The sequence below is a fragment of the Colletotrichum lupini genome, chromosome 4 (assembly GCF_023278565.1).
Source record: "Colletotrichum lupini chromosome 4, complete sequence".
Lineage (NCBI taxonomy): Eukaryota > Fungi > Ascomycota > Sordariomycetes > Glomerellales > Glomerellaceae > Colletotrichum > Colletotrichum lupini.
In genome coordinates this window covers 2,070,582-2,086,129 of record NC_064677.1, presented here as the reverse complement: position 1 = coordinate 2,086,129, position 15,548 = coordinate 2,070,582, and the positions used below count along the sequence as shown (strand labels likewise).

General features: G+C 59.2%; 4 protein-coding genes across 4 annotated transcripts; 2 read left to right on the top strand and 2 right to left on the bottom strand.

Moving 5' to 3' along the window:
- Positions 1–1,212: 1,212 nt before the first annotated feature.
- CLUP02_07768 (GAS2 domain-containing protein) lies at positions 1,213–4,120 on the bottom strand (the record flags this gene model as incomplete). Its single annotated transcript, XM_049286761.1, has 2 exons — positions 1,213–3,998; positions 4,075–4,120. The coding sequence occupies 2 exons, from the start codon at positions 4,118–4,120 to the stop codon at positions 1,213–1,215; spliced, it is 2,832 nt and encodes a 943-aa protein (XP_049143904.1).
- A 692-nt stretch (positions 4,121–4,812) lies between these two features.
- CLUP02_07767 (uncharacterized protein) lies at positions 4,813–6,379 on the top strand (the record flags this gene model as incomplete). Its single annotated transcript, XM_049286760.1, has 8 exons — positions 4,813–4,922; positions 4,978–5,171; positions 5,239–5,299; positions 5,352–5,430; positions 5,477–5,593; positions 5,685–5,897; positions 5,958–6,122; positions 6,194–6,379. The coding sequence occupies 8 exons, from the start codon at positions 4,813–4,815 to the stop codon at positions 6,377–6,379; spliced, it is 1,125 nt and encodes a 374-aa protein (XP_049143903.1).
- A 25-nt stretch (positions 6,380–6,404) lies between these two features.
- CLUP02_07766 (thiol-specific monooxygenase) lies at positions 6,405–7,820 on the bottom strand (the record flags this gene model as incomplete). The annotated part of the gene is made up of 1 exon (XM_049286759.1): positions 6,405–7,820. The coding sequence occupies one exon, from the start codon at positions 7,818–7,820 to the stop codon at positions 6,405–6,407; it is 1,416 nt and encodes a 471-aa protein (XP_049143902.1).
- Positions 7,821–8,504: 684 nt separating this feature from the next.
- CLUP02_07765 (uncharacterized protein) lies at positions 8,505–14,175 on the top strand (the record flags this gene model as incomplete). Its single annotated transcript, XM_049286758.1, has 2 exons — positions 8,505–8,894; positions 8,944–14,175. 2 exons carry the CDS (start codon positions 8,505–8,507, stop codon positions 14,173–14,175), a joined length of 5,622 nt encoding a protein of 1,873 aa, XP_049143901.1.
- Between the last annotated feature and the right edge of the window lie 1,373 nt (positions 14,176–15,548).

Here is a 15,548-nt window from a genome sequence, read left to right as displayed (position 1 = left end):
TTCAGATTGTCAAAGGTGTTCGGGTGAAGAAAGTAGACGATACATCCGGCAGAATCACTCACCCACAACAACCAACTTTCCGCAGTCGAAGAGAAAACATCGGATGGTCAAAAAGCATCGACGCTCTACACCACACACGCAGAGCTCCATTCGGTCCCGCCTCGGGATTTACTCCACGGACACCCCCCTAGCTTCCCCCTCCCCCATCCGCGGCACCGTTTTCTCACCTCAGATCAGGTCCCTCGGCCGGTTCCAACCCCCCCCCGCGCCGGAGCCTCGGTCTAGATGTTGAGAGAGCTGTGCCATCATCCCTGTAGGGGTTGAGAAAAGTACACCATGTAACTACCTGTTCTGTACTGTGGTGAGAAAAACCGAGAACCCCCCAGTCGTTTTGCAGTCGCCTTCTCCCCCACACCACTTCCATCGGCAAAGCTTGCTTACGCCGCCCGGCCCCCGGTCTTTGTGCGCCGTACAGTTCTATCTGGGGGATGGAGCGGGCGGGCGCGGAGTATGGCGCATGCAAGGTAATGTTGTGGATAGCGTGGACGGGTGGGTGGTACGGCGGACAGGGATGGTGGTGGTGGTGAGGTGGATGGAGGATCTGCCGTCATGCCCCGTGATCCTCCGCACTTGCGTTAGTCCGGGGTTGCAACGGCGTTCCTCCTCCCATGTGCGTGGTACTACCTCATGTCAGGCCCCGGCCCCCACGCGGGACCATAACCGGAGCTGCACCCCTTTCTTCCGACCTCCTCCGACTGCCGACGGAACTTCGGATCCAATCCACCTCAAGCCTCCATCACTGCCATCTTCACCTTCACGCAACACCTCGGTAATGAGAAATGGTTTTCTGGTATTTCAACTATCTGACTCTCTATGCCTAGCACATGCCCGGGCACATGCCTCAAGGCGAAGCAAAAAAAAGGGGTATTCGTACGAAGAATGACGGGGACCGCAAAAGGAAATCCTGCGCTCGAGGGGATGATGAAGACAACCGGAAGAAAATGTGGAAAAAAAAACCAGGCCATGCTATGCCGTTGTGATGAAGCGTTCCCCCCTGCCTCGATATGATGTAATGAAATGTTTCCGTCATGGTATGCTTTCGACTCGTGGCGCAAAAGACATGCTCCCGACTCCAGTCGCTTGACTCCGTCCCATCGTGTCGATATCTCTTAGCACCCCAAGTCGCTGTAAACGCCAATTCAGACCCCCAGCCTAGCCCTTCCGAAACACACGCTTCGTGCCGCCGACCTTGCCCATATCGCCAAACTCTGAAATCTTGCGCGTCTCGCCGCTAGCGGCACGCACCTTTTCCTTGACGCTCTCCACCCACGCCCGATTCTCCTCGCTCATCTCGACCTTGCGGCCAGTGGGTCCTGCCAGGCCAAGGAACGAGCTCTCGTCCTCTTCCCAGCTGATGTGGGAGCTCGACCGGGACCGGTTGGAGTCCTCCTCCGACGGCGTGGGCGTGAACTTGTCCGGGATCGGCGGGACGGCAGGCGTGTTGGGGAGGAGCCGGGGCACCGATGAGTCGCCGGCGCCAAAAGACTTTCTAGACTTTCTGACGTTGAGCGGCGTCATGGGTGACATTTCCAGCGCGGAGGCTGGCCGACTCGGCGGGCTCGAGTTCGCGGCACGGCTGCTCGCACGCGGCAAGTCCTGGACCTTGATCTCGGCCTTCTCTACCGGTCCGGCAGAGCGCCGGCCGTGATGCGAGGCGTACTCCTTGAGGTACTCGCCGAGGTCGGCCCATCCACCCCCGACACGCACCATGACGCGCTCGCCGTGCTCGCCGACGCAGCGGATGAGGAGCTTGATGGGTGCTTCGCCGGTGGACCGCGAGAGGTGGTAGACCCTGACGTCTTGTCCGCTCCCAGGGCGTCTGGGCCTGGGGTTCTTGGCGTATGCGGGAGCAAGCGTCAGCCACGGCGTCGTCGCCCGCGAAGATGTCCGCGATGTCGTCGACATGGCAGAGACGCTCCTCCGCATGGTCTCCCGCGATGGCTTCTTAAGCCTCTTGGCCGGCAGGGTGGGCAGATCGGGCGGCGGCGGGTTCAAGTCCACCTTGGGTGTCGCTCTGGCCAGCTTGATGTTGGCGGGGATAGACTCTAGAATGTCGCTGATTTGCTTTCGGAGGTGGTCATCTTCCTTGTTGCCGGTCTCTCGTGGCGTTCCCATGCTGATAAAGGAGTGATCAAAGTCGTCTTCGTTGAATGACGACTCCAGAGGGAGGGCCGGCAGGAGACCCTCGTCTTGGGGCCTCACCATAGGACTCACGCTGTCTTCTCTGTAACTCGGCCGGAACGGGGGAGAGCTGGGAGGGCTCATGCTCATGAAGCGGTCAGCAGCCGACTTGCGGCCCAGAGTCTCGGCACGCTTCTGGCGTGGCAGAGGAGGCGATGCTGAGACTTCGGGCATGTCGCTCGAGGCATCTGCGAGCAGGCTCGTGTGGCCATGGATGATTGTAGACGAGTCCGAAGCGTCACTTCCGCGTCGGTCGGGTCGGATCAGCGGTGGCAGCTGCATCTCTTCATCGTCGGGCAGAATCTCGTCCGCGTCGTCAGAGCTGGACCTGGCGTTGCTTTCAAAGACTGCTCTAAGCTTCGACACGACGGATTCCTTGCCCGACACCTTTCTTTTGGTGTTTTCTTCGTTTTGCACTTCGCCCAGTGGCGTCCGTTTGGGTTTTGTAGCCTCGCTGGAGCCGTCAAGGCCGGCGACTGGCTGCGTCTTCTTCTGCGCTTGCAGTTGCGAGGGAGACAGCTCGATTGTGTCGTCCTCGGAACCGTCAGACTGCTCCGGAGTGGCCTCATCATCAGAGGCAGGCTGGGTGTCCTCTTCGGGTGGGTTAATGGTGATGGGCACTGGCAGAGTGATGACATCGTCGTCCACGACAGGCAGGCCAATGGATTTCGTGGGCTCCGCCTCGGCCTCTTCTCTGATCACCGGTGGAAGCGCTTTCTGTTGACGCACGCTAGCCCAGTCCCCTTGTCGGATCCTCTGCTCGCCTGAGGTCACCCAGTCGGCGTAGTTGCGCTCGACGGCTTCCATACGGTCAAGCCAGGCGTCGGGCAGTGTATCCTGCAGCCCCTCGAGACTGTCGAGCATGAAATCGAGGCTGCCTCCGGATTTTGTGATTTGCGTCTCCAACACTGACTTGACAACAGTGACGGCGTGTTTGAGTTGGGAGTGGGTGTCCTGGGCTCCCTCTTCGGCGGATGGCGTTCCCGCGGGAGACGACAACACGTCCCATGCCGACTCGAGGGCATACTCTGCCTCTGCAATGCCAGACAGCAGATCGGGTATGCGACGGAGGACAGAGAGGCGGATGTGCCAGACTTTCAGCAGTCGGCAGAGCTTGGACAGATTTGGCAGTGCCTGGACGATGATTGCCGTGAGGAGAGCCGTCAAGTCGTTCATTCGGTTGTACGTAAGTGATCCGCCTCCAATGGGCCGCGTCGGAGACAACGGCGTTCCGGGTCTCGAAAGCGGAATGATGTGGGTGTGCATGACGTGGGTCTTGATTTCTTCAATGTGCAGCTCGTCCATGTCGTGAGAGATGCCGTCCACGCGCTGCTCGTACTGGGCGACGCTCTCGGCGGGTAGGCTCCCGAGGTACACCGACTCGTCGGCATCCTCGTCGAGTTTCGTCCGCTTTGCCTCTGGCACCTCAAAACCGGCCGAGCCGCTGGCGGAAGGCCAGGGCCAGTCAGAAAGCTCCTCCAGCCATTCGTAAATCTTGCGGCTGGCCACGGCGGCGCGCATGGCGAATTCCTGTTCGTTGACGGTAGAGTTGTCGAGGCATTGTTTTAGTTCAGTGTTTGGTGTTTGGAGCATCTCGACGGCGGTCAGTGGTGTAAGGCGGCTCAAGAGGTCGTCGTTGGTTCGGGCACGGGTGGGCGAGTGCTCGTCGGAGTGGCGGTACTGGCGCCTGGCCGGGCGTAGCTGGTGGCCCGGCCCCGGGGTGATGGGCGGCGGAGGATCGGTCATGATATTGATTGCTGAGTAGTTGTTGTCGGTTGTCGAACGAGCGGTTGATATGTCGAGTAGGCAGGCATGACCTTTGCTTCTACGAACCTGGGAAAAAGACGTCTTGGATGCGCATGGCCATGTCGTGGATCATCGGTGGTGTTTGTTGACAATCATGGACGTCCCTATCCGGCTGACTGATGTCTCGGTGGTGTCTCGCGTTCCTGGCTCCGGTCTCTGGAGGTTGCTGGAAAGACGTCGATTGCTCGGGTTGTCGTTCGGGTGGTTGCAGGGTGTTCCAGACGGCAGACGTCAGTGGTTGTAGGCGCGGCGCAGTTCCCTAATGCAAGGGAGCGCAGGGATTCAAAGGCAGCTGCGTTGCTGAAGAATAAGAAAGAACGGATAGGTTGGGTGGTGAGGTAGACAAGGTCGCTGGTGAGGATTCAAAGAGAGAAGCGGATCAAAGGAAGGTCGTTGGTGAAAGAACGAGGATGTTTCGCGAGGTTAGAGAATTGAAGCTGGCGCGATGAGACGACAGATGACACTGGGGGAAGAAGGTAAGGGCAAGGCGCAAAGGCAAAGGAGCAGTCGGCAAAAGGAGATTAGGTGTCTGGCGTTGTCGAAAGAAAGAGGAGATTTATTAATGAGATTTGATGGATATTGGTTGCCGCATACGGGGATGGCCAGGGACCTTGTAGTCCTTGTGCTGGGCCATCCACCACGCCCAGTGGGAATGCGGGCCAAAGTCAGGTACCCGAAGGCAGGGACAACAGTGGGCGAGGTACCTCTTGCCTGTCCTGCCACCTGAAAAGAACCTGGGCGTCGTGGTGGTCCACCAATGCGGCGATGCGTGTGGGTGATGGGGTGGAGTGGCCGCTGTTCTGGGTTAATAGGCCTCCAGAGCACCCCCGTCATGCAAACGCGCTTTCGCGGCTTCCGCCAGCCAGTCCAGCCCAGTTGGTCTCGACAATCCAACACACGCTCCTAATAATATCACAACTATCGATTCAGCCACCGACATCTCTCCACGTCCATCCGCATCGTCCGCGTAGTCGTTGTCTGCATCGTCCGTGCCTTTCTGGTTTCTCTACAGCTGTACAGATACAGCACCCACAGCAGCTTCAACTGCCACGGCAACTCGCCTCTAGCACCGCACATCCTGACGTGTCGCGAGACGGCCTTTGCGCCGTTTGCATTGGGGGCGCGTTAGAAAGGAACCGGACTGCGCGTCGCTGAAGACCCTGGTGCTATCCGCTTCCTGCATGGCTGCAGAGAACATCCATGCCCTAGAGTGGTACTACGTGATGCGTCCGCCGCATCTTGACGTCTTTCCGTGCCCGTCATGCTGGGCTTTCGATGGGTGTCCCTGTCTCGACTTGATGCAGCCACCGCCTGGGCCAGCATGCTGCCCGGGAGTCCTTGACAGAACTTTGGGCTCTGATTCTGCATTCGCGATATTCTCGCGTTCTCAGATAGGTTGACGTGAACACACACATTGACCATCTTCCAGACACCACCCTGTACCCTCGCACGTTCTCTCCACGACATGAGATGGCAGGCTGCACGACACTGCCACTCGACGCTCGGATGCAGAGAGTTTCCCTGCCAGACGTGCATGTTTTGCACAGTAACATGGCCCACGGCCGTGGTCACGGACGGCGAATGTCAACCTAGACTGCCAGAGAGCTCTGAAAGCTGTCGGCAAGCTTTATCACTAGTGGCGAGCTGGCAAACTCGAGGCGCAGACTTTGCAGCTCGATCAGCCACGCCAGGCGGACAAAGTCAGAGCGTGGCGCCAGCCCATCGGCTGCTTCCATCGCTTCCGGCGATCATCATCCCCCCACTGCGGTCACCTTATTTGTCCTGCTATCACGCATCCAGCTGGGGGACCCGGAATGATTGGACAGAGACGCATCGCCAGCCGTCGAACCGTGGGATACTTGCATGCCTAGGAGCCTCCTCGACCTCGATTCATACGGACGCACCAGCAGATCGCGATGACCAAAGGATTATTCCATCGCACGAGAGCTGGCCAAGACGCGACTGACTCCAGCGTACGGAGTCCGGTTCTGCTCATTTCCTCAGATTGTCAACCGAAAAAAAGTGTCCCACCCGTCGTCATTAAACAGTCGCTCGCTGGCCCGGAAACGCGCTCGGTACCATTTCGCCTGACAGCTCCCCCTGTCCCGCTACCCTGCATTCGGTTACCTCATCCTGGAGCTCTCAGATTGAACACGAGGGGTTGTCTGAGCTTGACTCTCAAAGGAGCTCCAGAGGGCGGATACTGTCAAGGGAGCTCTGGACCTCCCATGTCACTGGAGTGACAGCGTTTGGACGTTGCGCCATTGTCTCGCGATCGCAGCCAGTCATCATCCTGCTCATCCTGGGAATCGTGAAGTCTTGCATTCGCTAAATCTAGATTCTATGCTTGTGGCCCATCAAAGCTTCGGCGCAACGTGCCTCCATTTCCCTATGCCGGGGTACACGAAGCCAAGCTCCCGAAGACTCGTCGCGCTCCCTCCTCGCTTCTCAAACTCCTGCTTGCTTGGCCAGTAGATACCGCGCTCCCAGAACTGCTCGTCGTGCCAGTATGGCGGTTCTTTGCCTCTCTGCGTCGACTCCGCCACCCAATCGTGCAACATGTTGAGGTGGCGGCCGTCGTCTCCGTCGTCGAGCAGCACGTGAATGTTCTTGTCGCCGCGCCTCTTGAACAAGTCCAGCTCCCATTTCTCCTGCTCCTCCACAGGCGGCAGCTTCAATCCGTTGGACCAGACCGCACCCAGAGCCGCCGCCTGGTTCTCCGCCACGGGCCAGGGCACCGTCTTGACCAGCAGCCCGGCAAAGGCTAAAGTGGGGTGCTTGATGAGGAACAGGTGCTGGTACAGACCCCTGACGCCTTTGCCGGTCGTCAACAGATTTGGCTTGAGGAACTCGGGCAAGAATGGGAAGCTGAAGAAGAAGCCGGTGCAGTAGATGACGGCGTCGACATCTTCCGCCACTGTCCCGTCCTTGTAGACGACAGCCCTCTTCTCTGGTAAATACTCCACAATCTCTGGAACCTCCGTCACCCCAATGTGCTCGACCTTGTCCGGCGGAGTCGCATGTCGTACAGACAGATACACCCTGTCCGAGACCGGGCTGAGCTGGCGGGCTATATCCAAGCCCGAGGGCCCGTTGCCGATGACAATCACCTTTTTGCCTGAAAAGGGCTCCGGCACGCGGTAGTTCTTGGAGTGTAGGATTGCTGACGGGTGCGCCTCGTGAAAGGCCTGAATGCCCTTGACGTCCGGGATAAAGGGGATGTCGTAGTGTCCGTTGGCAATGACTACGGCGTCGTACGTGTCGCTGAACTTGCGGCCGGTGACGGTGCACGCGGCCCCGAGGTCCCACCTGTCTCGGCCGTCCTCTTGGCGGAGCTCGAGCGCCGTGACCTGGTGCGAGAACTTGATGAGGTGGCGGACGTCCTTGGCGTACTCGACCAGGTAGTTGTAAATGGACTGCCGCGAGGGGAAGACCCAGGCGTCGTCCGGGAACGGCGTGTCCTTGTAGTTCATTGTCGTCTTGACCGTGTTGGCGTGCAGCGTGCCGTACATTGGTGTGGGGAACACGGGCGGCGCATCGGGCTTGCCCGGCCGGAGCGGAGGGTCCTGCGGGCAAAAGGGGTCCGTCTGCGGCACATGGCGAGACGTGGTCGGGTGCGGGCTGTAGTTCCAGACACCGCCCACCTCGGCTTGCTGCTCAAACACGACCACGGAGTCAAAGACCCTCTGCGCCGTGAGGTACCGAGCGGCTGCGAGACCCGTCGGCCCCGCGCCGATGATGGCGATCTTCTTGACGGTGAATGGGATTGTCATGGTCTGTGAGACATGGATGACCTTAGGTGCTATGCAACGGAAGAATGATCTAGTGGCCGCTCTTTAAACTATAGATAACAAATCTTGGACCCACGAGGTGCCAACGCGTTATATCGGCGGGAAATCACCTAATCGGTTCCTTTTCGGACAGAGTGGTGGACACCGGGCGGGTAAAACGGGGACTCCCTCCGCTCCCCTACATCAACGTCGCAAAGCCAACGCAATCGGATGCTTGGGCGAGAGAGATGACAACAATGACATGTCTACCATGGCCTACCTCTTCTGGTCCGGAGTGAATGTCCAAAAGGTTAATCTGCGCAAGGTCGACCCATGGCAAGTCGTCAGGTGACTCGGCGACGATCCGGAAGGCCAGCCGGCTCCGAAGCCCCGCTTATCGATAACGAGCCATCCGGCAGTCGCTGTACACCGCCTGCTTTTTTCTGCCACAGAGGTGTGGGGCCTTCCCGCGCAATTCGTGCAGCTCAAGCAGGAGCTTCCCTTGTTCCACATTCCATCCACACCACGACCATGCGGTGCTACCGAATCGACCTTTGCGACCGTTTCCATCCCACATTCATTTAGCACAACCACACCTTCGACACTGCGACAACACCCCGCTGATGCTCGACATCTCCGAAGACACACTCATCAGCTCCGCCGCGTCCCCTTCAAACTCATGACGCGATGTCTGGGGTCCCGCAACCCGCAGCGCAGCAGCAGCTCGAAGCCGCCGAGGCCATCGCGATCGCGCAACTGAGCCCCGCGCTCCAGGACCCCAATACGCGCGTCGTCCGGGGCGTCGTGACAATCACGTGGCCCTACAGCATCGTTAGGAAGAACATTGCCTTCCTCCTCGCCGAGGCCGACTTCCGCCTGCGTCGCGCCAAGGGCCAGGTGCGCGTCGAGTTTGCCGGCTCGAGCGCCAAAGCGATTGCGGATGCGGCTCTGGGCAGCGGCGACGAGATTGCGCTGTCGCTGGACGGGGTCGAGCTCGTTGCGGACGACTCCAAGACGCGCGTTCCGGGTACGAGTTTGGAGTGGCAGCTGAGGTTTACGGAGAGGGTGCTTCTCCAGGTAGGTTAAGCGTGTGCGTTGGAGGGGGGTGTTTGCTAAGACAACAAAGGCGAAAATAAGCGACTCCGAAGAGGTCAAGGTTATCGATGTCGACCACCCCTCACAACCCGAGCCAGAGCCTGAAGAGCTACCGGTGTCTATCCTCGAAACGTTCCAGGATGTCGAAGAGACCCCGGGGCCGATAGCGACACCCGCGAAAACACCTTTGAGCAAGAGAGCCGCCGATCAAGGTCTTGGCGCCGACGAGTTTGCCTCCCCCGCGTTCCTCAAGCGTGCCAGGGTTTCGTACGGATCGTTGTTCGATGGGGGCCTCGACATCTTTGATGAGGCGGACGACGGAGCAAAGGCCCGGGCCAAGAAGAAGCCAAAGACGGGCAGGTACAGCAGCGTTTGGACATACGCCAGTCGAACTCCGAGCCCCGAGCCTGAAGCATCCGCGGAAGAAAACACATCAATGGTTGAGGAGCAGCCAACGGTTGCCACGCCGTCACGGCCTACGATGGTAGACGGGGCCTGCCAGACAGTGGAGCAAGAGACGAGCCCCCCGAGAGACGTCCAGGTAGCAGCAGAGGCGCGGCAGGATCCTTCGTACTGGCAGACGCCGTCGAAGTCGACAATGATCGATTCAGGGGTTCAGTCTGATCTGCCTCCCAGCCCCAACATCGGGCTGACCCCGCTTGGATTTGGACCGCCGCCGCCTATGCCGATATTCACATCCGCTCACGAGCAGTACCCGACGGCGTTTCAGCAGCCGCCTCTCGATCCGGTCTTTGGCCACGACATGGAGCCACACTACGGTGCCGAAGGCACGTTTCATGAACAACCCAGTGCATACCCGGAGGCAGGGCTTGATCACTCGCCTATGCATGGTCACTACCCGGCGACGTTCCTCGACGAGCCACATTTCGGCCCAGACGGTGTCGTCACGTCGCAGCCGCTGGCAGAACCGATACCCGCGTACCAAGACCACCCGCAGCAGCACGATCTGGAGGCGCAGCCCCACCACACAGTCATGGTTGATGGGGTCGCTGAGCCTCAGCAAATACCATGGGGACTCACGTCAGCACACTACTCGAGATGGCCCGCGAAGCCTGCAGAGTCTGGCGAAATGCATGAGGGCCGGGCGTCTAGTCCTCAGGACGCCGAAGGCGAGACATGGGAAGATGACCGCGAGCGTCAGGCGAGAGACGATGCTGAGGATGAAGAAGCACTTAGGGTAGAGGAGGACCAAATGTCGGAAGACCAAGAAGGCCCCGAGGAGAACTTTGCATCGAGAACATACGCCGAGAGACGTCACGAGCGAGGCGAAGAAGCCGCAAGCATAGAAAAGGAGAGCAGTCCCGTGGGCAGTGGTAGCAGCAGCGAGAGCAGCGAAGAGAGCGACGAGGAAGCCGAGCACGAGGCCGACGATACCGGCGGGGACTACGACATTACCCATTTCCGCAATCTCAGCAACAATCAAGATGATGACGCAGGAACGGACCTGGAGTCGGACTACGGACAGGAAGAAGAAGATGAAATACTGGACCCCGAAGATGACGAGGAGGGCGAAGAATCTGAAGACTACGATGAGGAGGGCTACGATGAGGGGGACTATGACGAAGACGAGGACCAAGAGAATCAACCGCCGCCTGCTGCTCCGCGAGGGGGACCACCGGTAGTCATCGACTTGCTCTCGGATTCCGAGGACGAGGGTGAAGCTCCCGCGCCACCGCCACAGCCCGCCGCGGTTCCTCGGCGACAGATACCGCAGTACGATGGGTCTGCCGATGAGATGGAAGACGAGGACATGGACGATCAAGAGAGCCAGGAAGGAAGTGCCAGGAACGAGGCCAGTCAACAAGGCTCGTCGCCGCAACCGTCTGATGCGGAGAGCGAAGAGGATGAGGCGTCGCAAGTCGGCACACCCACACCGAAGCCCCGTCAGGCGGCAGTGTTTTCCGCCCCGGATCTGACGACGGGATCGATTGGCGACGATTTCGAGACGATGAGCCCGGTGAAGCTGCCGCACATGGCAGGCGTTCCGCATAGCTCGTCCCGGCCTACCTCGCGAGGGGAATCGGACGATCTCGAGGCGGAGCTCGAAAAGGAGTTGGAGGAGGAGCTTGCGGCTGATGATGCCGGGAGTGACCGTCAGACACCGGCCCCGTCAGAGGGCATGACGGGCGTTGAAGAGACGGGGGCTGTGCGGTCGAGTCCGTTCAATGAGAACGTCGGTCATGCGATGCCGAAGCAGGCGGCATCCAGTCCGTTTAACGAGGATCCTGTTGGCCATGCAACGTCGAAGGAGGCCGTATCTAGCCCAGTCAGAACCGACGGCGAGGATTCTGAGGTGCTGGGGGAGGAGACGCTCGCTGTTGAGTCCCCTGTGGCTGAGGAGTCTAGCCCTGTTCGACCTGTCTCAGCTGTCGAGGAACCGGCCGTCGAGTATTTGGCGGAGGTTTCTAGCCCGGTCCGACCTGTTGCGAAGGAGCCGGCCGTCAAGTCGATGGCTGAGGAATCTAGCCCCGTTCGGCCTGTCCCGGCTGTCGAGGAGGAACTCGCCGTTGAGTCTCTCGTGGCTGAATCCAGCCCCGTTCGGCCTGTCGCCGCTACTAAGAAGAAACCTGCCGTTAAGTTTATGGCTGAAGAATCCAGCCCCGTCCGGCCTGTCCCGGTCGTTGAGGAGGAATCTAGCCCCGTTCGGCCTGTCTCAGCTGCTAAGGAGGAACCAGCTGTTGAGTCTCCCGTAGCTGAGGTGTCCAGCCCCGTTCGGGCTGTTCCGGCTGTTGAAGAGTCACCAGAGCCAGAGACTGAGGCTGCCGACGTCCCAATTGCGCCAGAGGAGGACGTTGAGCCTGAAGAGTTGGTCATAGACGAAGCTGAGGGTCAGTCACTGCCAGATCAATCAGAAGCTCTCACCACAGAAAGTCTCCAAGCAAGGGTGGAGGATGCTGCCGAGCCTGAAGTCGCCCGACCAGAGGATGAAATTGTTCAGCCTGAAGTCCCTGTCGAGGATGTCAGCCGTCAGACACCAGAATTAGAAGCCAGCAATGTTGAAGCGCCTGGGCAGACAGAAGAAGTGCAGCAAGCCGATCCCGACGACAAGGTCGCCGCCAAAGAACAATCACCGGAACACACCGAGGTCACCGTATCTGAAGCAGTGGAAGAGACAGTCTCTGTCGAAGCAACAGTACGCAACTCAACCAAAGAGGTCACGCCGGATCATGTCGAGATCAACGAGACAGAGATCACCAAGATGGAAGTGGAAGAGACGCAGCCTCAATCTGACGATGAAGACATGGAAGTCTCACTGATTCCTGATGAGACTACAGTTCAGGACGTCGAAGAAGCTACAGTCGAGGTGCACATGAAGTCTGACGACGAAGGCTCTGTGGAGCCAGCGGACGTTGACATGGGCGACCTAGACGACATGTCGGTCGACGAAGAAGTGAGCAGCAATGCCGCAGACTCCGATATGGAGCTCGACGATGCCACCCAGGACCTACTCATCCAGAGCCAGCTGTACGAGGAGTCAATGATGTACGAGGAAGGCCAAACGGTTACGACTTCCATCACCACGACGCAGATGGTCGAGGAACGCCCAGTCTCTCAGGGAGGTGATGCCGCCGACGACACTCACCCCGAGACTGAGGTTATCGAGAAGTCACGGGTGACTGTTGAGACGACCATCACGGAGCCCCTGGAGACGACGGACGCACAGCAGGCGCAAGTTGAAGACGCAATGGACGTCGACGAGCTGGATGACGCCAAGTCTACACAGATGGCATCACCGACGCCAACGCCTCAATCGTTTGAGGAGAAGATGGTCGGAACAGAAACCTCACAAGTTGACGAGCAGTTGACACCGCGCGCCACACAAACCGTCGAATCCTTCTCACAGTCGTTCGTCGAGACGCAGACCACCGAGGTGACTGTGCCAGACGATAGTGAACAACAGGCGGAGCAATTAGCGGAGCATCTCGACGACAAACGCCCCGCCGAGTCCCCCGCAGCGGCCCCAGTCCAACCCCACGAACCGCTGCTAGACGATGAGGAGGAGGTGGAGATGGAGAAGGAAGCGGTCATCCCCCACGAAGCTGATGCAGATGCGCCCTCACCTATCAACGAAGAGTCATCACAAATCCGAGACTCGTCGGCGCAACCGTCGGAAGCGCAATCGTCTCTTATCGCCGAGGACCCATCGGAGGAAGTCGTTTCCGCCGCGCAGCCAACTCCGAAGCGAGGAGGTCGCGGCCACCGCAGAACCAACAGCAAGGATCAGGATCCCAGCGTCAAGCTGGCCCGTGCGTCGATTGCTTCTCGACGGTCGACGCGCCTATCAGATCGCACGACGCCTGATATTCACAGCAGCGCCGCTGCCGCTCCCATTCGAGGGATGGCGGCGGCAGCGACGACGACGAGCCGAGGCAGGTCGGCGAGTTTGGCGCTCAAGAGCGATTCACCTGATGCGGACGCGGAGGAGGACACGGGCGTGCAGCCCGCTAGGGCCGCGATCAAGTCACCATCGCGAGCTCCCAAGACCGCCAAGGAGAATGTCACCAAGGGGGGCAAGGAAACTGTCTCCAAAGAAGCCAAGACTAAAGAATCAAAGGCCAAGGACAAGGACACCTCAAAAGAGTCTGGTGCTGCAGCATCAACATCACAACCAACAGAACAATCCTCCGCAGCCCTCAAAGCCCAGCTCACCAAATCCCTCCGCGCCGACGTGCCGGACTGCGTCTCCCTCAAGGTCCTCCGAAGCCACCCGGGCCGCACCGTCGACGTGCTCGCCGTCGCCACCACGAACCCGCCCGAAGCGAAGCGCGCAAAGGGCGGGCCCCGCGGCATCATGCTGGCGTTCAACGTCACGGACCACTCCGTCGCGCCCGCGCAGACGGTCGCCGTGCAGATTTTCAGGCCGCACAAGGCTGCGCTGCCCGTGATTCACCAGGGCGACGCGGTGCTGTTGCGGAACTTTAGCGTCATGGTGCTTACGAGGAGCGGGTTCGGCTTGAGGGCGAATGATGGGTCTAGCTGGGCCGTTTTCGAGACGAGACGGCACGGACATGGGGGAGAAGGTCAGGGAGGAGGGGACGGTGGCGGCAGTGCCGATGCGGACGCTGGTGATGATTTGCCGCAGATTCGGGGTCCGCCTGTGGAGCTGTCTGAGGGGGAGACGGGGTATGCGGCTCTGCTTAGGCGGTGGTATGCCGGGCTGGATGCCAAGTCGCTCGCGAGGTTGGACAAGGCTAACGAGGCGGCGCCGGCTGTTGGGAATGTTGGCAAGGAGGGCAAGTGATGTGCTGCAGCAGTCGCTATAGTGTAGTGTGGATGATACGCGGAGACGGAGGGGGGTCTACGTGTTGGGTGAAGCATTTGACCAGATTGCGTATGGGGTGTTTTGGCATGGGGTAGATGTAGCCCGTGTAGGTATCACGGCAGAGATATCACGATAGTCGGCAAGGCATTGTACAAACTACTATCTTTTTGACTGGCCCACCCGGTGCAGGAAGTGCGCGAATGGGCAAAGTGGTGGAAGGCGGAATATGTTTCATGCCGCCGTCAAACGATCAATCACCCAAGAGGCGGAACTACGAATGAGGAATGCCCAGAAAATTGGATCACTAATACACAAGTCCGAGTGGGAGTCGAAACTAGTGTATCGGACGACGGAAAGCCAAGCTCATCAGATCGTGGAGTTGGAGGGCCCGCGTTTTCCCCATGGGAAAAAATCAAGGCAAGCGGCAGCGGAAGCGGAAGCGCAGTCAGAAGAGTAAAAAGAGGCCACCAACCCAGGCAGGTTTCCGAACGGATACCGTCCGCGCGGACTAATCCCGTTTTGTTCCCTTGCCTTGCCTTGCGCGCGTTCGCGTCGTGTGTCCACTCTGACTGTCCGCTGTATTCTTGATCCGCCCGCATTCACAAGTGCGTCCCCAACCATTCGTGATGCAGGCATTGTGGCATTGTAAGCAGCAAGCGGAGACGCAGCAGTGTTCCGAACGGAAACACACCCGTTATCTACGCAGTATCTGACTTGTCATCCAGCCCCGTCTTGCCCCTCTTTGCTCTCCCGTGCTTCTTTCCCCTGATTTGCCTTGATGTGCAAAAAGAGGAGCCGTGGTCCATGCCGGTGAGTTGTGGAGCACACGTCAGGACGGAAAGAGAAAGTCGCTGGAGATTTGACAAGCGATGGTGTGGATGAGCTTGCGGCTTGGTGGGCTGCAAGCAAGGGTGAATTCGGACATCAGGATCGGAGCAGGTCGGCGACCCCACCCTTCGCCGGCCGGGTGGAGATTTCGCATCTAGGTGGGGCAATTTACCGGCGTCATCGCTGATTGGACGGCTTTGCTTTCCCACGGTTTTCCTCCACATATGTGGGGGAACTGTCTTGCTCCTCGTGTCCTGTGCGGCTTGCCCCGGGACTTGTCAACGGATGCCAGATTTTGTGCCGAATGTCTTGTTGTGATGGCAGTGCCTGCGAATGCTCCGTGGGAAGGCTGCCGATCCGGCTGCGTGCCGTGTCGATGGGAGACACGGTATCTGGCTGAACTCTCGCGACCGTTGATTGCCGTTGCATTATCGTAAAGTCATGGATGACCAACTAGCCATGCGGTTCCGATACAAGTGCGGTGAGTGAGGCTCAGAAACGCCCCTAATTTTGGGTCGACATCT